This window comes from Ambystoma mexicanum, chromosome 11, assembly GCF_040938575.1.
Source record: "Ambystoma mexicanum isolate Mex_15411 chromosome 11, UKY_AmexF1_1, whole genome shotgun sequence".
Lineage (NCBI taxonomy): Eukaryota > Metazoa > Chordata > Amphibia > Caudata > Ambystomatidae > Ambystoma > Ambystoma mexicanum.
Window position 1 is genome coordinate 25700617 of NC_090934.1, and position 26594 is coordinate 25727210.

At 47.2% G+C, this 26594-nt stretch overlaps 1 protein-coding gene across 1 annotated transcript in view; it reads left to right on the forward strand.

Moving 5' to 3' along the window:
* The window catches only part of TMEM54 (transmembrane protein 54), a 111681-nt gene that overhangs the window by 50304 nt on the left and 34783 nt on the right, over nt 1-26594 (forward strand). The window contains exon 2 of the mRNA XM_069622450.1: nt 5271-5464. Coding sequence (XP_069478551.1) covers nt 5271-5464 — 194 coding nt within the window. The remainder of the gene's footprint in view (nt 1-5270; nt 5465-26594) is intronic.

A 26594-nucleotide genomic window follows, 5' to 3' on the forward strand; every position in this document is an offset into this window, starting at 1 on the left:
GTCTAAGCAATCCCTTACCTCTCCACAATCAGCCAGTAACTTCTCCCACAGCGAGCACCTCACTGTATTACCTCATTTCCTATAGCTTTCTCACAAACATCTTACACCGTTGCCTCTGCCCCGCCCGCCAGCCACCACTTCTGCACCAGTCTTGCAATCTCCTTAAGGCGGCACTCTTACACCATTGCCCTTTATCCCACATAGCCATTACTGCTTCATCCGCCATACAGACCCCTCAGTCAGCCCTCATACACCATTGCCCCTTACTCCCACACAGCCATTCAGTCTTACAATCCCATCAAAGGCAGCCCTCTTACACCATTGCCCCTTACTCCCACATAGCCATTACTGCTTCATCCGTCATACAGACCCCTCAAAGGCAACCCTGTTACACCATTGCCCCTTACTCCCACATAGCCATTACTGCTTCATCCGTCATACAGACCCCTCAAAGGCAGCCCTCTTACACCATTGCCCCTTACTCCCACATAGCCATTACTGCTTCATCCGTCATACAGACCCCTCAAAGGCAACCCTGTTACACCATTGCCCCTTACTGCCACATAGCCATTACTGCTTCATCCGTCATACAGACCCCTCAAAGGCAACCCTGTTACACCATTGCCCCTTACTGCCACATAGCCATTACTGCTTCATCCGTCATACAGACCCCTCAAAGGCAACCCTGTTACACCATTGCCCCTTACTCCCACATAGCCATTACTGCTTCATCCGTCATACAGACCCCTCAAAGGCAACCCTGTTACACCATTGCCCCTTACTCCCACATAGCCATTACTGCTTCATCCGTCATACAGACCCCTCAAAGGCAACCCTGTTACACCATTGCCCCTTACTCCCACATAGCCATTACTGCTTCATCCGTCATACAGACCCCTCAAAGGCAACCCTGTTACACCATTGCCCCTTACTCCCACATAGCCATTACTGCTGTATCACTCTTTAAACCCCCTCAAAGGCAAAAGAGAATTAGCTTGCAAATGGCCGGGCTAGGGCTTTGAGTAAGATCGGATTGTACTCTCTTAAACTTGGGTACCACTGTTGAAATGTATTTGTAGTAGTTTAATTTTGATAGCTGTGCATAACTATAATTCCAATCCTATACGTCTAGCTTCTGGTTAAAGGCTTCCTTGAGTAGATAGTAGTTATTTTCGCTATCAGTATGAGGGTGATATGTCCCCCGCAATATGAGGGTGATAGGTCCCCCGCATCCTTAACATTGGCGGCGGGGGAGGGGACAAACATTGCTCGGGCCCCCATATGACCACGAAAACGCTATAAAATATTGTAAGGATGGGGGGACACCACTGCAACCCCTGAGGCCGAAGATACCAAATATGGGGAGCGGGGGACACCCCCGCATCCCCTGCTCTTTATGTTTGGTATTTTCGTACCCAAATTGATCGAATAAATTCGAACTAATGTTAGTGGCCGAATTCGGTCCAATCTATCATTCGTTCACATTTTTTCGATCAATTTGGGTAATACCATCCTGTACCAATCCCTACACCGCCTCCACACACAGCACTCCTGTACCAATCCCTACACCACCTCCACGGACAGCACTCCTGTACCAATCCCTACACCGCCTCCACGGACAGCACTCCTGTACCAATCCCTACACCACCTCCACGGACAGCTCTCCTGTACCAATCCCTACACCACCTCCACGGACAGCTCTCCTGTACCAATCCCTACACCACCTCTACAGACAGCTCTCCTGTACCAATCCCTACACCACCTCCACAGACAGCTCTCCTGTACCAATCCCTACACCGCCTCCACGGACAGCTCTCCTGTACCAATCCCTACACCGCCTCCACGGACAGCTCTCCTGTACCAATCCCTACACCACCTCCACGGACAGCACTCCTGTACCAATCCCTACACCGCCTCCACGGACAGCTCTCCTGTACCAATCCCTACACCGCCTCCACGGACAGCTCTCCTGTACCAATCCACGGACAGCTCTCCTGTACCAATCCCTACACCGCCTCCACGGACAGCACTCCTGTACCAATCCCTACACCACCTCCTCCACGGACAGCACTCCTGTACCAATCCCTACACCACCTCCACGGACAGCTCTCCTGTACCAATCCCTACACCACCTCCACAGACAGCACTCCTGTACCAATCCCTACACCACCTCCACGGACAGCTCTCCTGTACCAATCTCTACACCACCTCCACGGACAGCACTCCTGTACCAATCCCTACACCACCTCCACAGACAGCACTCCTGTACCAATCCCTACACCACCTCCACAGACAGCTCTCCTGTACCAATCCCCTCCACGGACAGCACTCCTGTACCAATCCCTACACCACCTCCACAGACAGCGCTCCTGTACCAATCCCTACACCACCTCCACAGACAGCTCTCCTGTACCAATCCCTACACTACACCACCTCCACAGACAGTTCTCCTGTACCAATCCCTACACCACCTCCATAGACAATCCCTACACCACCTCCACAGACAGCTCTCCTGTACCAATCCCTACACCACCTCCATAGACAATCCCTACACCACATTCACAGACAGCACTCCTGTACCAATCCCTACACCACCTTCACATGCAGCACTCCTGTACCAATCCCTACACCACCTTCACATGCAGCTCTCCTGTACCAATCCCTACACCACCTTCACAGACAGCACTCCTGTACCAATCCCTACACCACCTTCACAGACAGCACTCCTGTATCAATCCCTACACCACCTTCACAGACAGTACTGCTGTAACATTCACTACACATCATGCACATACCCTGCTACTGTACCACCTGCCACGCCTTCCCATACACAGCACTCCTGGACCATTCTGGACACCTCATCTACAGACAGTCCTCCTACACCATTCTCAATATCTTATCTCCAGGCAGTTGGTATGCACCATTTGCTACACCACCATCATATGCAGCACTCCTGTACCATACACTACACCTTGTGAACAAGCAATGATCATTCACTACACTTGATCTTCGGTAAGTACTCTGCACCATTCACTACACCTCACCTACTGGCAGTGTTCTTGCACCATTCACTACAACCGATCTACAGGCAGTTTTCCTCATTCACTACACCTGATCTATGAGCAGTGCTCCTCACCACTACACCTGATCTACAGGCTGTGCTCCTGCACCATTCACTACACCTGATCTATGAGCAGTGCTCCTGCACCATTCACTACACCTGATCTACGGGCAGTGCTCCTTACCGTTCACTACACTTGATCTACAGGCAGTGTTCCTGGACCATTCACTACACCTGATCTACAGGCAGTGTTCCTGCACCATTCACTACACCTGATCTACAGGCAGTGTTCCTGCACCATTCACTACACCTGATCTACAGGCAGTCTCCTGCACCATTCACTACACCTGATCTACAGGCAGTGCTCCTCACCATTCATTACACCTGATCTATAGGCAGTGCTCCTGCACCATACACTACACCTCACTTACTCACAGTGCTCCTGCACCATTCACTACACTTGATTTACAGGCCTTGCTCCTCACCATTCATTACACTTGATCTACAGGCAGTGCTCCTCACCATTCATTACACCTGATCTATAGGCAGTGCTCCTGCACCATTCACTGCTCACTGCATCTGATCTACAGGCAGTGCTCCTCACCATTCACTACACCTGATCTACAGGCAGTCTCCTGCACCATTCACTACACCTGATCTACAGGCAGTGCTCCTCACCATTCATTACACCTGATCTATAGGCAGTGCTCCTGCACCATACACTACACCTCACTTACTCACAGTGCTCCTGCACCATTCACTACACTTGATTTACAGGCCTTGCTCCTCACCATTCATTACACTTGATTTACAGGCCTTGCTCCTCACCATTCATTACACTTGATCTACAGGCAGTGCTCCTCACCATTCATTACACCTGATCTATAGGCAGTGCTCCTGCACCATTCACTGCTCACTGCATCTGATCTACAGGCAGTGCTTCTCACCATTCACTACACCTGATCTACAGGCAGTCTCCTGCACCATATAGTACACTTGATCTATGGGCAGTGCTCCTCTCCATTCACTGCACCTGATCTGCAGGCAGTGCTCCTGCACCATACACTACACCTCAGCTACTGGCAGTGCACCTGCACCATTCACTACACCCAGTGGCCGAAGTGTTCAAAAACAAGTAGTGGAGCTATGTTCCCTACTGGTCTGCACCGTTCCCGCAAACCCCATCGACACACCCCCTCCCATGCACAATATAAACCCCCAAATGCATGTGCCTAAAGTTTAAGGGAATGTTCAGTGCACTGCACTGAAAGTGCAACTTTCAACTGCTTCCTACACTTTTATTTTAAAACGTTCCGGAACGGTTTCTTTTTAAAATAAAAGTATAGGAACGGTAAAACCTAATTAAAAGAAGTAGAGGAGCACCGCTTCCGATCGCTCCCGCCCACTTCGACCACTGACTACACCTTATCTACAGGCAGTGATCCTCACCATCCACCACACCTGATCTACAGGCAGTGATCCTGCACCATTCACTACACCTGATCTACAAGCTGTGCTCCTCACCGTTCACTACACCTGATCTGCAAGCAGTAATCCTGCACCATTCGCTACACCTGATCTACAGGCTGTGCTCCTCACCGTTCACTACACCTGATCTGCAAGCAGTGATCCTGCACCATTCACTACACCTGATCTACAGGCTGTGCTCCTCACCGTTCACTACACCCGATCTGCAAGCAGTGATCCTGCACCATTTACTACACCTGATCTACAGGCTGTGCTCCTCACCATTCACTACACCTGATCTACAAGCAGTGCTCCTGCACCATTCACTACACCTGATCTACAAGCAGTGCTCCTGCACCATTCACCACACCTCACCTACAAGCAGTGCTCATGCGCCATATAGTAAAGCTGATCTACAAGCAGTGCTCCTGTCCCATGCACTACATCTGATCTACATGCTCTGCTCTTGCACCATTCACTACACCCAATCTATAGGCAGTGATTCTGCACCATTCACTACACCTGATCTACGGGCAGTGCTCCTCACCATTCACTGCACCTGATCGACAAGCAGTACTCCTGCACTAGTCACTACACTTAATCTATGGGCAGTGCTCCTGCACTATTCACTACACTTGATGTACGGGCAGTGCTCCTGCACTATTCACTGCACCTGATCTGCAAGCAGTGCTCCTACACCATGCAGACTCTTCATCAATGTCTCTGTTTGCTTCCCCCACAGGGTTCCTGGACACCACCGTTTTTGGGAAGGTGTTGATGAAACTGGGCCTGGCCCTCCTGGTCGTGGGACACCTGAACTTCATCGTGGGAGCCATCGTCCATGGGTTGGTGCTACGCCATGTGATCAAGCTGCAGGATATGGTCTCGCTCCAGTACTCCATCACCAACACCTTGACCGTCGTCTCTGCTATCCTGGTACCCCCTACAACATACCTGTACTCCTGGCACCTGCTGTTACATGGCTAACATCCTGCGCCTACCCTAACCTACCTGTCATTCTGGCACTCGCCTTAACACAACTGACATCTGGGTAGTCACCCTAACATACCTGTCATTCTGGCTCTCACCGTAGCATCTTGGCATCCACCATATCATTGCCTGGCATCCTGGCTTCTACCCTAATATGCCTAACATGCCCCTTATTGTAACTGACATCTTGGTATCCATTGTTACATGCCTGGCATCCTGCACCCACCCACACCTACCTATCTTTCTGGCACTCACCCTAACATACCTGACATCTTTGTAGTTCCCCTACTGGCACCCACCCTAACATAAATAACAATCAGGGATTCTGACTGAGAGTACAAAATTCAGCCTTAAGTGTTGGTTAAGGTCACTTGTTTTCACACACACAAACACTTTTGGCAAACAACTGTATACACGTGATTCTTTTGTTTATCTCACATTCAATGTGTTCCCTACCAGTCCCCAATTGAAGGACACCCTTTCCCGACATGTGGGGTGTCTGTCCCTGGGCGGAGAGTGGAGGACCACCTACCTAATAGGGATAGAGAAGAAGAGCAGTCCCTAGATCATCAATGTTGCTCATTCGCTAATAATATTTTTTGCTAAAAAAGCAAATCACTGTTCAATTCAGTAACGGAACATTTCTGGGAGGACTGATTTCCCGGGGCCCCTAGGCCCTATATATGCTTTAATCGACCTTCGAAGAAGTGTGTTGACAATTTACTGTAGATCAGTTGCTCGGTTGAAAGAAACCATAAAAGCCTTCTCAAAAAGGTATACTAAATATACACCAATGAAATTGGAACAGTATTTTTCCGAGGAGCGGAGTATTTCATATAAACATGTTTCTTTTTTGTACCAATCAAGGGTCTTAGTTGTTTAGACAACTTTGTCAGCTGGTGAGGGGCGAAGAAAGTCTGTTCTTCACTCCAGTGACATTGGTTTCGTCCCGTATCCCGCGTGCCTTCGGGGATATCGTCCGTCCAAGTGGTCAACCAGTTTTTGATGATTTTCTCAAGTATATCACCTTCTTCAGGACCAATACATTTCGTTGTGTCTGGATCAGATCAGCATCCCCAGTGGATTTGGTGGTTGGTCACCACATCTACCTAGGGAGAGATATTGAGATCTAGTTGTCTAGGTCCGATAGGTAACCAATTTAAGTATGCTTGTTAGCATTAATCGTCATTACTTCAGTAGATCTGGTAACAACCTATTCTTAATTAGTCAAGGCTCTGTCTATAGCCTCCTGGTGCTCCCATGTCACCTAGATGTCTAATAATTCAAAGAAACTCAACACAAGTTGAGTATTACCTTCAACCCACACGAAAGCCTTGCGTGTGGGTGATACCTAGTGGGCCTGTGGAAAGCTGCTTGAGCCTGCCTCCCTTTCGGGTCTCTCGTACCTCCCGCGACCTTCTTTTGGACTTCGGTATGCCACTGGGGCTTTCTGGGATTGGGGTGCGTCTCTCGGGCTCTTTGTGCTTCTCTCCTCTGCTTCCGCAGCACTGCAGCGGCCCACACTCTATTTGACTGCTCGGCTCTCTTCCTGCTTCGTGTTTGGGCCACCTCCAGCTGGACCCACAGAGAACTCCCTCAGCAATTCGCCAGTGTCCTCGAATCTTCGGCATCCCGGTCATCCAACAGAATTCGAAGCTCCCACTATGAATGGTTTCTACACCTGCTGCCTCTCCCGGCGGGGCCTGACCAAATCCTCAGTCCTTCGTCTCTTCTTATACGTTGTTGCCAGTCCTCCCCTGGCAGATTTTCAAAGTCCTTTGTTGTTGTTGATAGGTTGATCTTCATGCATCCTCAGGGTCACCTCATACCAGTACTAGCACAGTCAGTAATCTTCAGGTCTTCAGTGCTCTTTTTCATCCTGGTGCTTTCTAATCTGGGTCTTTCTCCTACACAACCGAGGAGAATAGAAGGTTGGGGTGTGACATTGGTCAACGGCTGTACCCTAGGTGATCGTCCTTATTGCCAAGGAGGGAGTCCCTCCCTATGAGGTCTACCAGCATTAAACTACCTCTCTGGGGACTACTGGGCATCGGTCAAACCTCCCTAGCCTCATGGGAAAGGGCCCTCCCTTGGGGAGAAGTGACGAGAACTGGCAAATCATCACAATAGCTGTCATCCTAGTACCCTCTATAACATACCAACCAACCTTGTACTACCTATTAGATAACTGGCACCCACTATAGGATACCTGGCAGCCTGGCATCCACTTCAATGTATCCGTTAATCCGGTATCCAATTGACATACCTACCCAACATATCAGTACCCACCCTTACATAATACCTGCCATCCTGGCACCAACATTCCTGATCTCCTGTACCTATCCTAACGTACATGGCAGCCTGGCTTCCACCCCAAGAGAGCTGGCATCCTGGTACCAAATATAGCATGCCTGGCATCTTGGTACTCACTCTTACACACCTGACAACCTGGTACCCACTGATGGAACGGATATATCAGTACCAGCTAGCACATACCTTGTAACCCAGCAATCACTGTTACATAATTGGCACCTAACCCGAATATCTGAAAGGTATTTGTACTGCACTACCTGGCACCCTTAACTGTGTCAAGGAGCCCAGACTTGAGCAGATCTTTCCAGACTCCAGCTAAGATTAGGGATGAACTGTCCAGCTAAAGAGCCACATCTTGAGGGCCTTACAGAAAGCCAAATACCTAATTTCCAAATGAAAGTCGTTAATTCGTTCCACAGCTGGAGAGCGACCACAGAATAGCTGCGTACTCCCCTATATTTGAAATTGGACTTGGGCGTTGCTTGCAGGACCTGATGTTCTTTCTGACCGAAGGGAACGAGTAGGTCTGTCCAAATGCCCCTTACTCTATAGATATTTCAGCCCATGGCCGGGAACTCCCTTGAAGGTCCAACATACGATCTTGAAAACAATTCCACATTTTAGCGGTAGCCAATGTAATGTTCGGCGCATTTCGATACTGAAGCAGATTTTTTCAGATTAAAAATCAGGAGGATCGCTGTATTCTGATCTTTCTGCATCCGCCTAAATTGGTTATCCAGCATAAAGAGCGTCTCAGTCTGATATGATATGTCATTTATAACGCGCCTGTACACAAGTGTTTCTAGGCATATTCATTCAAGTAGACCAATCTTGAATTAACATCCGAACCTGCTACGGGGTCATGATCCTTTCTATCGACGTAAAGCATCATCCTTCGGAGGAGGCGTCACCTATACAATGATGATTTAACTAATTCATTGATTTGAAAGCTCATGTCAAGGTTTGATTGTTAATACGAGCCTAAGTTTTTTTTATTTTTACTTTTAACAAAGGAGGTGGTTAAACCAAAAAGATGGAGTGGAACCAAATTGGTTTAATACTTCGGAGGACTATTTCTGGGCCCAACAAGATGACTTTTGTTTTATCTGTATTAAGTTGCAGATAGTTGATCCAGGATTTCAGCCGATCAAATGACCCAGATCAGGTGTAATCCCATGACACCTGGGCGTCATCTGCATAGGAGAGGAACTCGAGTCCTCACCTGATGAAAATGTCAAATAATGGTCCGATACCTAACATCCCGGTACCCCCTCTAACATATTTGGCAGTGCACTCTAACATTTACTCTGACATACCTGTAAACCCGTTACCCACCCTAACGTAGTTGGCATCTGTGATGAAGTCACTTCTACTGCGACCATGGACAGGGCCTGGGGCTCTCTGGTGGCCAGAGAAAGCCATTAGCCATGTGATGCCATCCCCGCAGGTGGGGTTCCCCCATGCAACCCTCAGGCCCCCCACCACGCACCTTACAATAACCTCCAGTGGGTCACCAAGAAATGTATTGCATGAAAAGGGAAGACGCGTGTCACGTACTCGTGCACTCACAGTGGAGCAACCCTGAGAAGATCAGCCTCACAGAAAGGTTACCCCAAGGCCCGTATCCAGGAGGAGGCCACCATCGGCTCCAGGCTCCTAGAGCAGGAATGTGAGGCAAACACTGGAGGGGGATGGGACTGGAAACGGAAGCAGAGCAGACACTGGTAAAGACACTCATTGTGAACTGGAGTCGGCCGAGCGCGGCAATCTCGGAAGGTACAGCAGCAGAATGTGAATCTGTCTGGTGATTAGGGTGCCTGAGCCTGACCCCAAGATGGCTGATGCTCTAACTGTTCCCTCCGATAGCGGGTCCTGGTGATTAGGGTGCCTGAGACTGACCCCACGATGGCGGATGCTCTAACTTTTCCCTCGGACTGCGGGTCCTGGTGATTAGGGTGCCTGGTGATTAGGGTGCCTGACCCCAAGATGGCTGATGCTCTAACTGTTCACTCAGACTGGGTCCTGGTGATTAGGGTGCCTGAGACTGACCCCAAGATGGCGGATGCTCTAACTGTTCCCTCCGATAGCGGGTCCTGGTGATTAGGATGCCTGAGCCTGACCCCGAGATGGCTGATGCTCTAACTGTTCCCTCGGACTGCGGGTCCTGGTGATTAGGGTGCCTGACCCCAAGATGGCTGATGCTCTAACTGTTCACTCAGACCGGGTCCTGGTGATTAGGGTGCCTGAGCCTGACCCCGAAATGGCTGATGCTCTAACTGTTCCCTCGGACTGCGGGTCCTGGTGATTAGGGTGCCTGACCCCAATGGGGAAAGGAGAACTAAGCTTTTCAGCCTGTTAGATCTTGGGCATGGGCGCTCTACTCTCTCCGTTCAGAGCGTGATACGAGTGTAACTTGCATATGTTCGATCATCCTGCCAGCGGTATAAGAGTATGTTGCATATTATGTTTAAATCTCTCTTCAGCCCGTGCCATGGCTGTGCGGCAAAGATGCATTGAATTAGCAAAATTAGGAACCACTAGTACAGCTGAGAGCATAACGTCTTGGAAAAACAGCCATTCAAATTGTTTTATTTATATTTTTTAAGTGCTCACACAGCCCGGGCATCGAGGCGCTGTTACAGGAAAAGCTTTTTTTGTCTTAGTTGCGTATTTATAACGCGCCTAAATACCCAGAGGTTTCTAAGCGCGGACCCAGAGATCGAACCTGTGTTGCTTCCTGTTGTCTTGCTTCCAAGGCAAGCACGCTGCCCCTGAGCTCTCTTCCCAGGACAAGATTAAATTATCCTCAATAATTCTGCATCTTGTTTTAATGACGGGAGCGCATAACCTGTTGCGGGAATGAACCCCCTTGCAGAGTGGACTGCCTGTGAATGGCTGCGGGGTGGAAAACCACCCACAACCCCTTTTAAGTTCTAAACAAATTATGAACTACAACCTTTCTTCCCCAAGAATCACACAGATTTCTCCCAAACAAATGTCACCAGAGCCTTGCAGATCATGGAATCGTTACCTTATACCTGGCTTGGCCGCTAGAAGCTAAGCCGTAGTTAGGATCAAAACCTTCAGTTTTTAAGAAAATACTGCAAAGAAAACTGCATGACCGTGCCATAGCTGATCTTAAATGCGCACCTGGTCTGACTCTGGCCCTGCCGCTTACAAGACTCGCCTAGAACCTAACCAGGACATTCTAGCCCTCACAGAAACCTGGATACTAACACTTTCCGGCCTTGCTGTTTACAACACTCGCCTAGAACCTACCCAGGACATTCTAGCCCTCACAGAAACCTGGATACAAACACACTCGGGCCATGCCGCTGACAAGACTCGCCTAGAACCTAACCAGGACATTCTAGCCCTCACAGAAACCTGGATACAAAAACTTTCCGGCCTTGCTGTTTACAACACTCGCCTAGAACCTAACCAGGGCATTCTAGCCCTCGCAGAAACCTGGATACAAATGCGCTCAGGCCATGCCGCTTACAGGACTTGCCTAGAACCTAACCCGAGCATTCTAGCCCATTACAGAAACCTGGATACAAACACACTCGGGCCATGCCGCTTACAAGACTCGCCTAGAACCTAACCAGGGCATTCTAGCCCTCGCAGAAACCTGGATACAAAAACTTTCCGGCCTTGCTGTTTACAACACTCGCCTAGAACCTAACCAGGACATTCTAGCCCTCGCAGAAACCTGGATACAAATGCGCTCAGGCCATGCCGCTTACAGGACTTGCCTAGAACCTAACCCGAGCATTCTAGCCCATTACAGAAACCTGGATACAAACGCACTCGGGCCCAGCCGCTTACAAGACTCGCCTAGAACCTAACCAGGGCATTCTAGCCCTCGCAGAAACCTGGATACAAAAACTTTCCGGCCTTGCTGTTTACAACACTCGCCTAGAACCTAACCAGGGCATTCTAGCCCTCACAGAAACCTGGATACAAAAACTTTCCGGCCTTGCTGTTTACAAGACTCGCCTAGAACCTAACCAGGACATTCTAGCCCTCGCAGAAACGTGGATACAAACACACTCGGGCCATGCCGCTTACAAAACTCGCCTAGAACCTAACCCGAGCATTGTAGCCCATTACAGAATCCTGGATACAAACGCACTCGGGCCATGCCGCTTACAAGACTCGCCTAGAACCTAACCAGGACATTCTAGCCCTCACAGAAACCTGGATACTAACACTTTCCGGCCTTGCTGTTTACAACACTCGCCTAGAACCTAACCAGGACATTCTAGCCCTCACAGAAACCTGGATACAAATGCACTCGGGCCATGTCGCTTACAAGACTCACCTAGAACCTAACCAGGACATTCTAGCCCTCACAGAAACCTGGATACAAATGCACTCGGGCCATGTCGCTTACAAGACTCACCTAGAACCTAACTGTACTAGAGTTTCACTAAGCAATGCGTCCGCCCCCTCATGACATGGCTTGTGTGGTGGACTGGGTGCTCCATCAACATCCTGAGAGCAGGGATGTCGCTTGCCTTGCACAGTCATGGACCGATCCCTAACTAATTTGCTCCAAATTGTGTTCATTCAATTCCCCTACAATAATGAAGGACAAATTATCCATACTGAAGCCTCCAGGTGTTTCAGAAAAGAGTATCTTGCTACTACTCTTCTAAAAACACTCTCTTGTATTGACCAGTACAAAGACCTAAGCACCTGGTCAAATCTATCCCATGGCTCTTCATATTACAGTGGGAAGACTTGGACCATTAACTACTGAAAACAACAGTAAGAATTATAGCTGGCACAATGAAAATCTCACCTAAGGAAAAAAGAGAGCCCATAGACAACAGACCCCTTGCCTGATACGAAGGCTTGGCTCAAAGAACTATGCCTGCAAAATACGCAAGTCATCCTTAAAGCTAAAACACAGCACTTCACGAGACAAATTGAGGTCGCGAGATTGGATCCAACCTTTTCCAATCCAAGTGAGCCTGGAACATCCTACATCAGCCGCCACCGTCATTGGATCAGTGCAATCTGCCTACAAACAATTTTAAGAGTAACATGCAATATATATATATATATATATATATGTATATATATATATATAATATATTTTGTTGTTATGGTGGAATAATACATCAACCTTATTTTCTATTACAGCCATTCGTACAAATAAAAATTGAACTGTATGAATTATAACCAAGATTTGCAATCCAAGAGTTCATGTGAACAACAGAAAACAAAACAAGCCGTATTCATAAAATGAATACAATTTCATGCTTCACTAGAGTCTTAAAAGTGGGTCAGAGTGGCGATGTCCTTTTATTTTGTTTGTCACTCTCTCCCAGGTGCTTTGATGTAAGAAAGAAAGCATGAAAAGCAGTCAAGTCATCAACTGGTTTGAAACATCTTAATCCTAATGATCTGTTCCACCTTTTCAAGATTCAAGGCTGGTATAAACTTTAAAATGCCGATGTGGGCCATGTGTCTCTGTGACTGAAACATTCTCTGCCACAGTGTTTCTGGGGTGAGTGTTCTGAAGTCCTTGGAATGCGGTTAGAGAGCCGGGCATTCAGTCAGGAGGTGTTGCAGGTTCTCACGTCGCTGTGGATCACAGTGCAATCTACAGATGGTATCAACTTTGGCAATTTCTTGTCGTCTTGTCTGAATTTCTCTAGTTTTATATAGGTTTCGGCAAAAGCGTAGAAATGCATGGCTGTGTACTGGGCTAGGGAACTTTAGAAGTAGGCTTCCGTTTGACACAGTTTTTTTTCTCAATGAAGGGGTTGGCTTTATATGACTCGTATGACTTGCATGATTCGATTGTTTGGATGTAATCTTGTTGATATACTTTCTATTTAGCTTGTGTCGGATTACATAATAGTAGTTCCTCTGAAATTTCAGCTGCTGCCAATAGTGACCGAGTCCATTTTCTCCAGTTTGATGGAAAAGGGTGTTCAGAGTTGTTCATATAGTTGGCCAGTGTGGTGAGAAGTGTTTTAGACTTTTCCTGTTCGAGGAATTTCCTATATAACAAGCAACCCTTCTAGTTGTACATTACAAATAATGACGGTAGGCCAATTTCGAATAGGAGTATGGCTATGGGTTGGGAACTCAGTAAGGTTAAGACATGGTTCCAATAAAGGCCCTCCATTTTAGTCCAGTACAATTCAGGTCTAAGTGGCTTTGTTTCAGCTCCATTTAAGATAGTCAGGCTATTTTTTGCCTTTAAAATGTTATTACTGGTGAAAGTGAAAACGTTCCATATTTTGCATGGATTATCCTAGTTTGTGAAATAGCAGTTGCTAGTTTAGTCCGGAGGTCTCCAAGGTAGGGCTGATCTGAAGTTACAGTATAGGATTTTAGTTTTCTGCACATTGTTTCAAGATGGTTCCTGTTGGAGTAGGTCCCTAAAGCAGTAAGTAAGTTTTGCAGACCTTTTGGAGTTTTTGAGAGTAGGACGAGATCGTCTGCTTAGAAGAGCCAGGCTACTGAAGACATTCCTAAACGTGGTGGATCGGAAATGACGTTTCCCCAAGGTATTCTCATGTCTGCTATAGAAAAGTCAAAGAGGGCTGACGCCAACACACAGCCTTGCTTGAGGCCTCGATAGGTGTTGATTGGGTCGGAGAGTTTTCCCTCCTGTGTAAGTCTTATTTGAATGGATGTATTTGAGTGTAGTTGGTGAATTAGATTCAAAAAGGGTTTGTGGGCAACCTGCTTCCTTGAGATTGGTCATCAATTTATTTCTAGAGACAGAGTCAAATGTAGCCTTGAAGTCTATATAGGCCATATCGATTGGTTGCTTGGTGATTCTAATTTGCGTTTCAATTTCTGTAATTGTCATTAAATTGATAGCAGTGCCCAGTTCTGCTACAAATCCAGTTTGGTAAGCATCTCTTAAGTTGTTGTTACATGTCCAGAGGTTAAAATCTCTCATGATGAGTCGAGCAAACAATTTACCCGGGGCATCTAACAAGGCTGTGAGTCGGTAACTTCTCGCTAGTTGTTTATTGCCTTTTTTAAAGACAGGTGTAATCACCAATTTTTGCCAGGATGATGCTATAGTCTGAGTCGATGTTACCTCTAGAAAGATTTTGTAAAGTATTTTTGCTGACTGGTCTGGGTTGTTTTTAAGGATGTAATTGGTAAATCCATCAGTCCCGAGGCTCTGGAGGAGCTCAATTGTGAGATGTAATGTTTTATATCTTGTAAGTCGAATTTTAATGGGACCATGATGTTGGACAATAAATCATTTTTGAATTCGTCATGATCAATAGAGGTGTAAAGATTTGAGAAGTGGTTTGTTCATTCTCTTTCAGATACTGCATTGAGTTGGAGAGGAGCTTGTATATTATGTGTCGCTTGATTAATTAGGTGCCAAATGTCTCTCACATTTTTTGTGCTAAGGTCTGTAGCATTGCTTCACTATCTTGTTGATACATTAGAGCCTTCCGTGCTATTTGCCAGTGTTTATATTTAGATTTGAATTACTTTATTTATTTTGTTGAATCGATCTTGCAAGAGTATATTCCTAGTTAGCCTTATTGCCTTTCGAAGCGTTCTTTTCTGTTGGTGGACTTCTGAATCATACATATGCTTGTGTTTAAAATGTGGTTTGCTTTTATTCGTGGTGACTTCTTTAAATAGTTGCAAAGCAGCAACGTAGTAATTATCCGTGTCGGTAAATGGCACTGATTTGGTTGTTATGATCTCGTCAAGATTTGACAATTGGGTAGTGGAGCAGCGTAGTCGATTGCATCCTCCTGTTAGGGTCACTTTGGTGCCATATTTGAAAGTCTTATCAGAGCATAAAGGGTGTTGCCATTGCCAGGTCAGTATTAGTTGTTCATGATCACTGACATTTTGATGTTTGACTTTAAAGGTGTCTGCTGTTACAAAGAATGCTCTATCTGTATAGATATAATCTAAGATAGCAGGGGGTTAAGCCTCCCCACATAATGGTGGTATATCACTTTCCATTGCTCCGTTTGACATTATCAACTGTCTGTTGGCCATTAGAGACATCCATCGCTGGGCTATAGGTGTGTCATTTTTTCTGGTTTCTGTCAGGCAGTGTATGTTTAAATCGCTGACCATGATGGTTGTTGTTATGATAGGGTCAAGTATGATCAGATCTAAAAGTGCTCCAATGTCTCTAAAGAAGACGTCTGCCGGGATGCCTAGATGGTTGCAATAAGTATTCACTAAAGTGATGACTCTGGCGTGAATAGTAATTTTCACTAGCTGAAGATATTCATTTGGCTCCTCCCATCTCTGAAGTTTGCAGCCTGTAGAAGGTTTGGCGGCTATCGTCAATCTGGCCATTGGCCTGCCTTTTGCTTGAGTTATGGCTGGTAGTAAAAGGACAGTGAAGTTAACCCCTACTGGCGTTTCTGTCAGTCATGTCTCCTGTAGGGCTATGATGTAATTTGATTGCGAATTAAGTAAATGTTTGTCCTCGCGCGTTCCAACTAATCAAACTATAGCATTGAAATTGTTGGTCTGTTGATTGCTATTCTTCTGTCCGAGGTCACTTTTGTGGAGGATATCGCTCTTTATTTGATGACTGTATTTGTTGGCGGTCATATTTAGGCTTTTGCATAGATGTTATTCGAATGTTGGATCTTAATATTTCTTCCTTGGACTTTTTCATAGATGCAATTGTAATATTAGGTCATCAGCAGGGTGGTAGTGGTCTGTATTTATTTCTCGTTGTGTGTCCTCTTTATTGATGGGTTGATGGATAATGTCAAATCCGAGGTTATGAAGAGCCATATTGTATTTAATGCGATTCCAGACTCTATCCATAGTCTGGCAGCCAAAAGATCGGGATCATAGAGGAATTCAACTTGGTTTATGCCAGTGGTTTTTAAGTCTACAAATCTTGGTACGTCACTGAATATGTTTAATATGCATGTTCTATTGAGGTCATATGCAGGAAACGGCCCAACTCTGCATTGTATGATTACAGTATGACAACATGGATTTGTTCTGTAGGTAATTTTTGATTTAGCAAGCTTGGATGCGGGTTTGACTTCCAGATATTGTTTTTTTATTTGTTGAGGCGTTATTCGACTGGTTGAAGAGTGATTTGTTGAAGGGATAGAAATCGGAAGTTGAGTGTTAACTATTCTGTGAGTCGGTGGCAAATTATGAAAGTGTTGGGTGACTGATTTTGCTATCTCAATTCGCCATCGTTCCAGGGTTTGAAATGCTGTTTCTTTGTATGGGGGGTTCTGCACGCATGGCTTTGGGCAGCGTCTAGCATTTGAATCTCTTGATTACGCCTAAGATTTGGATGATAGCCTGCTGGCCTAGTAACATTTGCTTTGTACTTGATATGTTTCTTTCTTGTTGAAAATTAGAAATAAAGTTTGAAAAACGAAGATTTGCAGTTTTTTCTTTTTGAACTTCAATTTCTTCTTAAGAAGTCTAGTGGCTCCTGTTGATTGGGAATGGGACCGTTTCACCGTTTAGTGACCTTTTTGATTACATTGGACGTGCTAATTTCGTATATTTTTTTGTAATTGCCATGCTGGCATTTAGTAGACAGTTTTTAGGTTTAGACAAAGTTTTGATGAATTGTTTTGATGCCGCATGGTTGTGAAGTGGCGTTGTCTTAATGTTCTTGCTTTTCATCATTGTTTTTCACTTTACCCGTAGCTTTTTTCAAGATGACAAAATCCACTTTTTTTGTGCCACCTCTTTACTTACTTTGACATTCAGTTTGATTCTTGAATTATCCGATGTGGATGAAACGCACGGTTAGGACAGTTTGCTGAAATTATGTGTACGTCCTTAATGTGTGAGGGCGGTATGGGAGTCGTTTAGTTTCGGGCATCGCTGGTATGATTGTTGTGTTATTGCTCTGTTTAGATTTAATTGTTCTTTGATGTGATAATCTTTCAAACAGGAGCGTCTTTGCATTTAACTTGGCGTCCATAGTCTCGTAGAGTTTAGTGAGGGAGTGAATGACTATAATGTTACTTCTAAAAGAGGACTGTTAGAGAGGGGCAAGGGTATAGATCGCTTAGTACTCCAGCTCTGCTGGTGTTTCCTTGGAGTGGGCTTATTAAAAGACAAAGACAAAACTGATGAGTTTTGTGTTGATGGGTCAAACATCATCGGCGATTGCGATACATTTGAATGGGGTTTTGAGATCAGCTGATGAGTCGCGGCTTTCGGTGTCCGAGGCGATATGAGGAGGGCAGGAGGAGGAGTCATGTGATCACTGCCCATCGAACACATATTTATTTGCTCCTGAAATTTCAATGCAACTACGTAGCCGTTTTTTTAGTGGTGGACTAATTCTGATGAGATCATTTGAAGTGGTAGGTGGTATCACTTCCTGGTGTATCTGGGCTTTTATCACAGTTCCTTGCACTTGCAATGTCTCAATCTCTCCGGTCTGGCAGTTGTTTGTGTGTTCCTTTATTTGGTTAAGGTTTAAAACCAGAGTGAGGGATTCCATGGTAAGGTCGGTAGGACCCTCAGTGGATAAAGCAGGGGCTGGTGTTAATAAGTCAATCGGTGTATGGGATAGCGGCTGCTCTATCTGACATTGCTCATTCAAAAGAGGAGCCACGAGCGCCATTGTTCTCACACTCGGCCAGGGAAACGGTCCGCATAGCGGCGTTCATTGAGAAACTAGGTGCCCGTGTTCGTGATGCACAAGCGTTTGTGGTAATAAGTGTCGTTTGAGATGCAGTGCTGGTCATTGGGCCGGCTCTCGCCGGATCCGAGATCCAGCACCAGATCATACCTGCCTAACCTCCGGAATTTTTCCGGAGACTCCGGAATTTAAAGCATTTCTCCGGGTCTCCGGAAAAGTCCCGTGAATCTCAGGAATTCTGAGATTCTTTCCGGGTCCCGTCATATTCTCCACCTGATTGGCTGCCGCCGGTAGCCAATCGGGTGGAGAAGTGGCTGGGACCCGGAAACGGCGCTCAATGCGACCCCCGACCCCTGTAATAGTGCTTTCAATCCAATTATATGGATTGAAAGCACTATTATGAAGGCGGCGGCACTGCCTTCATTTTGCTTACTACAGCATTGAATGAATTCTTTTCAGTGCTATAGTAAGCAAACTGAAGCATACAACAACCGAGTTTACCTGTTGGGCGTGTGGGCGGAGCCATGTGCAAATGGGCGGAGTCTTGTGTGGCTGTGGGCGGGGCATACATCTCAAGAACTTTGATTTTCAAATGTAGGCAGGTATGCACCAGATGTGGATCTCGGGATCCGGCCAGAGTCAGCGCCCAAGCCCATGAACCGCGCTGGAAAAAAGAAAAAGAAAAAAAAAAAAAACCCGCGAGGGCGGCATTGACTTTTACGCAGCTCTGGCACTGATGTGTAATGCACAATGCTCGCTACATGTACAACTGAAAGGAATCCGTTGTACATGTAGCGAGCATTGTGCTTTACACACCAGTGCCAGAGCCGCGTAAAAGTCAATGCCGCCCTCGCGGGCGTTTTTTTTTTCTTTTTCTTTTTCTTTTTTTCGCACAACAAAATGAGCCAGGGCTCATCAAGGGGGTCTGGCCTAACTGCAGGGGTCCGGCGGGCCCGTTAGGCCACGCCCCCCCTGACGAGCCCCTGCTTAATGGGCCACTGGCACCCCTGCCAGGCAACCTTTTGTAGTGATACAACACCCTCTCCCCAGGTGGGAGAGGGTGTTGATCTCTGCATTTATATTCTATAGGCTTGCCTGGCAGGGGACAGGGCCTCGCCTATTCAGCCTTAATGGTGGCGCTGCCCCTTGCCAGCTGCGTGGGGGCAGCGTCACCATTAAGGCTGAAGGGGTGAGGCCTCTGGAAGCTGAGGCCGTTTTCCTGAAGACTGAAACGCCATGAGTTTCAGTATCCAGGAAAACGGCCTCAGCTTCCAGCGGCCTCGCGTTTTCTCCATAATGGTGGCGCCGGCCCACGGGCATCTCCTGCTTAAAGGGATGCCTCGCAGGTGCGGCGCCAGCATTACGGCTAAAAGGCATTTTTTTCTGGAGCCTGAAGCTTTCGCACACGAGCGAGAGCTTCAGGCTTCAGAAAAAAATCCTTTTTGTGTAGTGGCCGGGGCTGGCATGGGAGATTAGTGGGCCCCACAGGGCCCCGCCTCAAAGGAAATTTCGGAGCCTGCCGGGGCTGAGCCCCGGCAGGCCCCGTCCCACTTAAAGCCCTGGCCGGCGGTAAAAGGCAATGTTACCGTTGTGGGCACTTATTTTTCTTTCTTTTTTTAAAAGTATTTATTTGATTGGATGGCCACTACCAACCCCGGCCCCTCTAGACCACGCCCCCTGTGCCCCCCAACTCCTCCCCCATCCCGGCACTTGTGGGATCCCCCACCACATTTTTTCCATTTCCACCACTGTTGAGATGTTCTATTAACTTCAACGCGTCAACTTTTGACGGCATGCAGTTGTTTGAATTAGTGATCGTAAAACAATAGGAAAAAACAATCAGGTACGAATACCAGGTTCATGTCATTTCATCGTGGGATGTTTTTTTGCAGGGGTTTTTACAGTGAATTTTTTTACGAAAAACCCCATTGAATATTTTACAAATAATTTTTGTGGGGTTCCCCCACCAAACCCCCATTACCTTACATTTTTAATCTATTCCCAAACACCCACATCCTATATATAATTTTCTACCCCCCAAAAGAATTTGATGGTTTTTTTTCATAAAAAAATTCACGGTAAACAACCCGCGGGGAAAAACATCCCGCGATGAAAGAATGGTGTAACGAATACCAATGTGACAAAGTTGTTGCTGGTGGAGCTGGGCGCACAAATGTTCCGGGCAGCCAGATCCCTCAGTACACCGAAAGGTACTTGACAACCTGGAAACAATGAATGATTGCAACCAAAGTTTAGGTAATGCCTTCAGCCGCACAGCCACAACAGCACTTCTAGAATGCCTGCTCACTCCAAATTTATGGCAGAATGGTTGGGGCATAGCTCTGATGTTAAACAATATAGTTTAAGGTGGTGTAATTCCCCTGAAAGAACACAGAAGACGCATATAAATATATGGTGATGGTATTTAGTTGTCCATAAGTATTAGAGTGAATTAAAGTCCATGTTCATACCACAGGGTTTGTTGAATAAACGAAAAGGTCAAGGAGCCACAACTCGCCACAACAGCACTTCTAGAAAGCAATTCCTTCACATCAGCCAATGTATAATTTGACTGTTTATCCCAATCCTCCACCATTTTTTATTTCTTTGAGGCAAGTGTGGAACAAATAGTTGAATCCCAACGCTTGCTCAGGTGATCCAGGCCGGTTTACGGTAGTGAAGCCGTGTGCTACAGAACTTGCACCAGTCATCGCAGAATTTGTGAATCAATCTTTTCTGGAAGGCCGTATTCCCTGTAAACTGAAGAGTACATGGATCATTCCCCTATTAAAAAAGACTCAATTAGACCCCGCAATCCACAGAACTGCTGACACCCCACTCTTATTAAAGATGATAAAGTAGCAACACTTCAACTTCAAACTCACCCAAAACAGGGAATGATACTTGGTGATTTCCAGTCTGGATTTCGGCCCTATAGGAGAACCGAGACAGCTTTATTTAATGTCAAGGACCTAATATTGAGTATTATGGACCGATAGGGCAGCGGGTCGACTGATGTAGCTTGATTGGTCGGCAGCATTCGGCACTCTAGACAGTTGAATCTTGATGTCCAGATTATTTGAGTTAGTAGGCATCTCAGAAAATGTCTCAACGTGGTCACTTTCCTTTTCAAGAGGTAGAGTAGCTGAAGTTCCTGTCGATGAATTTAATACTTGTGTTCTAATCTAGAGTGCGGAGTCCCTCAGGGATCATGTCCATCTCCCCTGATGCTTAATGTTTTCATTAAAGCCACTACATGTTGGTTGTTGTCCCAAAATGTTCTTTTTGGGACCTACGTAGATGACATCCAGCTCATGTTCTCATTACCTAAAAATGAAGAGACTTCACGGCTATAATAATAAATATCTCCCAAGGTATTGAACACTGTATGGATCCAAATGTGCTTAGCCTCAAGGCAACTAAAACTGAATGCTTAAATGTTTCTCCAACTTATCAAGATAAAAAGGCAGAGACGTTGACTAAGCGAATCCTTGACCAAATGCCAAATTCAAGAAGACACTTCGAATGGCACGAAGACTAGGCTACCCTGATCACTGAATCAAGCTCATAAACCAAGTACTTCTTGAGGATTCTCATACAAATTTGGCCCCCCTCTCAGAAGATCAAAGTGCTTCGATGGCCTTGCGTATAGACTACGAATGTCCGCCTTTACAAAGAGCTCCTTAATATGCCCTAGGATACTGGGTGTTATTCCTGTAACTACAGCATACCCAGTACAGCCAAGCAGACCACCCCTAGTGTCGTGAGACCCCTTTTTTGTTTTGCTCCCTCCGTGCTGCTAAATTAGCCACCATTTGTTTCGCCCCTTTTCCCCTTACCGACCTCACCCTTTGTGTAAACCACAGTAAAAGATTTTGCATTACTCCTTCCTCATGGCACACAGTGGTCCCCAATGCTGCATACCGGCCAATCTGTGCTCATCCGAGCATACCTGACATCCAGGTACCCACCCTAGCATACCTAACATCCTGGTCCCCACCCCAACATACCTGCCATCCTGGTACCCACTCTAGCATACCTGCCATCCTGGTACCCACCCTAGCATACCTAACATCATAATCCCCACCCTAGCATTCCTGACATCCAGGTACCCACCCTAGCATTCCTGACATCCAGGTACCCACCCTAGCATACCTGACATCCTGGTACCCACCCTAGCATACCTAACATCATAATCCCCACCCTAGCATACCTGACATCCAGGTACCCACCCTAGCATACCTGCCATCCAGGTACCCACCCTAGCATACCTGACATCCTGGTACCCACCCTAGCATACCTAACATCATAATCCCCACCCTAGCATACCTGACATCCAGGTACCCACCCTAGCATACCTGACATCCTGGTACCCACCCTAGCATTCCTGACATCCAGGTACCCACCCTAACATACCTGACATCCAGGTACCACCCTAGCATACCTGACATCCTGGTACCACCCTAACATACCTAACATCATAATCCCCACCCTAGCATACCTGACATCCAGGTACCCACCCTAGCATACCTGACATCCTGGTACCCACCCTAGCATACCTAACATCATAATCCCCACCCTAGCATACCTGACATCCAGGTACCCACCCTAGCATACCTGACATCCTGGCACCCACCATAGCATACCTGACATCCAGGTACCCACCCTAGCATACCTAACATCCTGGTCCCCACCCCAACATACCTGCCATCCTGGTACCCACTCTAGCATACCTGCCATCCTGGTACCCACCCTAGCATACCTAACATCATAATCCCCAGCCTATCATACCTGACATCCAGGTACCCACCCTAGCATTCCTGACATCCAGGTACCCACCCTAGCATACCTGACATCCTGGTACCCACCCTAGCATACCTAACATCATAATCCCCACCCTAGCATACCTGACATCCAGTTACCCACCCTAGCATACCTGACATCCTGGTACCCACCCTAGCATACCTGACATCCTGGTACCCACCCTAGCATACCTAACATCATAATCCCCACCCTAGCATACCTGACATCCAGGTACCCACCCTAGCATACCTGACATCCAGGTACCCACCCTAGCATACCTGACATCCTGGTACCCACCCTAGCATTCCTGACATCCAGGTACCCACCCTAACATACCTGACATCCAGGTACCACCCTAGCATACCTGACATCCTGGTACCACCCTAACATACCTAACATCATAATCCCCACCCTAGCATACCTGACATCCAGTTACCCACCCTAGCATACCTGACATCCAGGTACCCACCCTAGCATACCTAACATCATAATCCCCACCCTAGCATACCTGACATCCAGGTACCCACCCTAGCATACCTGACATCGTAATCCCCACCCTAGCATACCTGACATCCAGGTACCCACCCTAGCATACCTGACATCCAGGTACCCACCCTAACATACCTAACATCATAATCCCCACCCTAGCATACCTGACATCCCACCCTAGCATACCTGACATCCAGGTACCCACCCTAGCATACCTAACATCATAATCCCCACCCTAGCATACCTGAAATCCAGGTACCCACCCTAGCATACCTGACATCCTGGCACCCACCCTAGCATACCTGACATCCAGGTACCCACCCTAGCATATCTAACATCATAATCCCCACCCTAGCATACCTGACATCCAGGTACCCACCCTAGCATACCTAACATCATAATCCCCACCCTGGCATACCTGACATCCAGGTACCCACCCTAGCATACCTGACATCCTGGTACCACCCTAACATACCTAACATCATAATCCCCACCCTAGCATTCCTGACATCCAGGTACCCACCCTAGCATACCTGACATCCTGGTACCCACCCTAGCATACCTAACATCATAATCCCCACCCTAGCATACCTGACATCCAGGTACCCACCCTAGCATACCTGACATCCTGGCACCCACCATAGCATACCTGACATCCAGGTACCCACCCTAGCATACCTAACATCCTGGTCCCCACCCCAACATACCTGCCATCCTGGTACCCACTCTAGCATACCTGCCATCCTGGTACCCACCCTAGCATACCTAACATCATAATCCCCACCCTATCATACCTGACATCCAGGTACCCACCCTAGCATTCCTGACATCCAGGTACCCACCCTAGCATACCTGACATCCTGGTACCCACCCTAGCATACCTAACATCATAATCCCCACCCTAGCATACCTGACATCCAGTTACCCACCCTAGCATACCTGACATCCTGGTACCCACCCTAGCATACCTGACATCCTGGTACCCACCCTAGCATACCTAACATCATAATCCCCACCCTAGCATACCTGACATCCAGGTACCCACCCTAGCATACCTGACATCCAGGTACCCACCCTAGCATACCTGACATCCTGGTACCCACCCTAGCATTCCTGACATCCAGGTATCCACCCTAATATACCTGACATCCAGGTACCACCCTAGCATACCTGACATCCTGGTACCACCCTAACATACCTAACATCATAATCCCCACCCTAGCATACCTGACATCCAGTTACCCACCCTAGCATACCTGACATCCAGGTACCCACCCTAGCATACCTAACATCATAATCCCCACCCTAGCATACCTGACATCCAGGTACCCACCCTAGCATACCTGACATCCAGGTACCCACCCTAGCATACCTGACATCATAATCCCCACCCTAGCATACCTGACATCCAGGTACCCACCCTAGCATACCTGACATCCAGGTACCCACCCTAACATACCTAACATCATAATCCCCACCCTAGCATACCTGACATCCCACCCTAGCATACCTGACATCCAGGTACCCACCCTAGCATACCTAACATCATAATCCCCACCCTAGCATACCTGAAATCCAGGTACCCACCCTAGCATACCTGACATCCTGGCACCCACCCTAGCATACCTGACATCCAGGTACCCACCCTAGCATATCTAACATCATAATCCCCACCCTAGCATACCTGACATCCAGGTACCCACCCTAGCATACCTAACATCATAATCCCCACCCTGGCATACCTGACATCCAGGTACCCACCCTAGCATACCTGACATCCAGGTACCCACCCTAGCATACCTGACATCCTGGTACCCACCCTAGCATACCTGACATCCAGGTACCCACCCTAGCATACCTGACATCCAGGTACCCACCCTAGCATACCTAACATCATAATCCCCACCCTAGCATACCTGACATCCAGGTACCCACCCTAGCATACCTGACATCCAGGTACCCACCCTAACATACTTGACATCATGACCCCCACCCTAGCATACCTGACATCCAGGTACCCACCCTAACATACCTAACATCCTTGTACCCACCCTAGCATACCTGACATCCTGGTACCCACCCTAGCATACCTGACATCCAGGTACCATTGTTACATACCTCCACACATAGAAGCTGTCCACAGGTGGGGTGTAGCGATTGACATACAAAAATACAATACATTTAAAATATGTGTACCCCTCCTAACCGGCCAGCCTGCCATCACGTACTTCTCCTTAAAATCCTACCATCTTGGTACCCACCCTAACACATCTCTCACTCTGATACGTTTATTGTATTACTGGCACCCATTGTTCTATATCTTGTATCCTTTTAACCACCCTAAGATATTAGTGATCTCGGTACAGGCTGTTACATACCTGGCCCTCTGATTCCCACTTTTACATACCTAGCATCCTGCACCCACCCTAGCATAACTGTAATCCTGGACCTACCCTAAGATAACAGACATCCTGGTGCCCACCCTAACAATCCTGGCATCCTGTACCCACCCTAAGATACCTTGTATAGTTTTACTCACTGTAACATACCTAGCACCTCAGTGCACATCGTAGCATACTTACCATCCAGCCCCCACCCTAGCATACCTAACATCCTGATCCCCACCCTAACACACCTAACATCCTGGTATCCACCCTAATATACCTGACATCCAGGTACCAAGCCTGACACCCTGGTACCCACCATAAAATACCTGATATTGTAGTCCCCACCCCAACATATCTGACATCTTGGTACCCACCCTAGCATACCTAACATACAGTCCCTACCCTAGCATACCTAACATCCTAGTCTCCACCCTAGCATACCTAATATCCAGTACCCACCCTAGTATTCCTAATATCC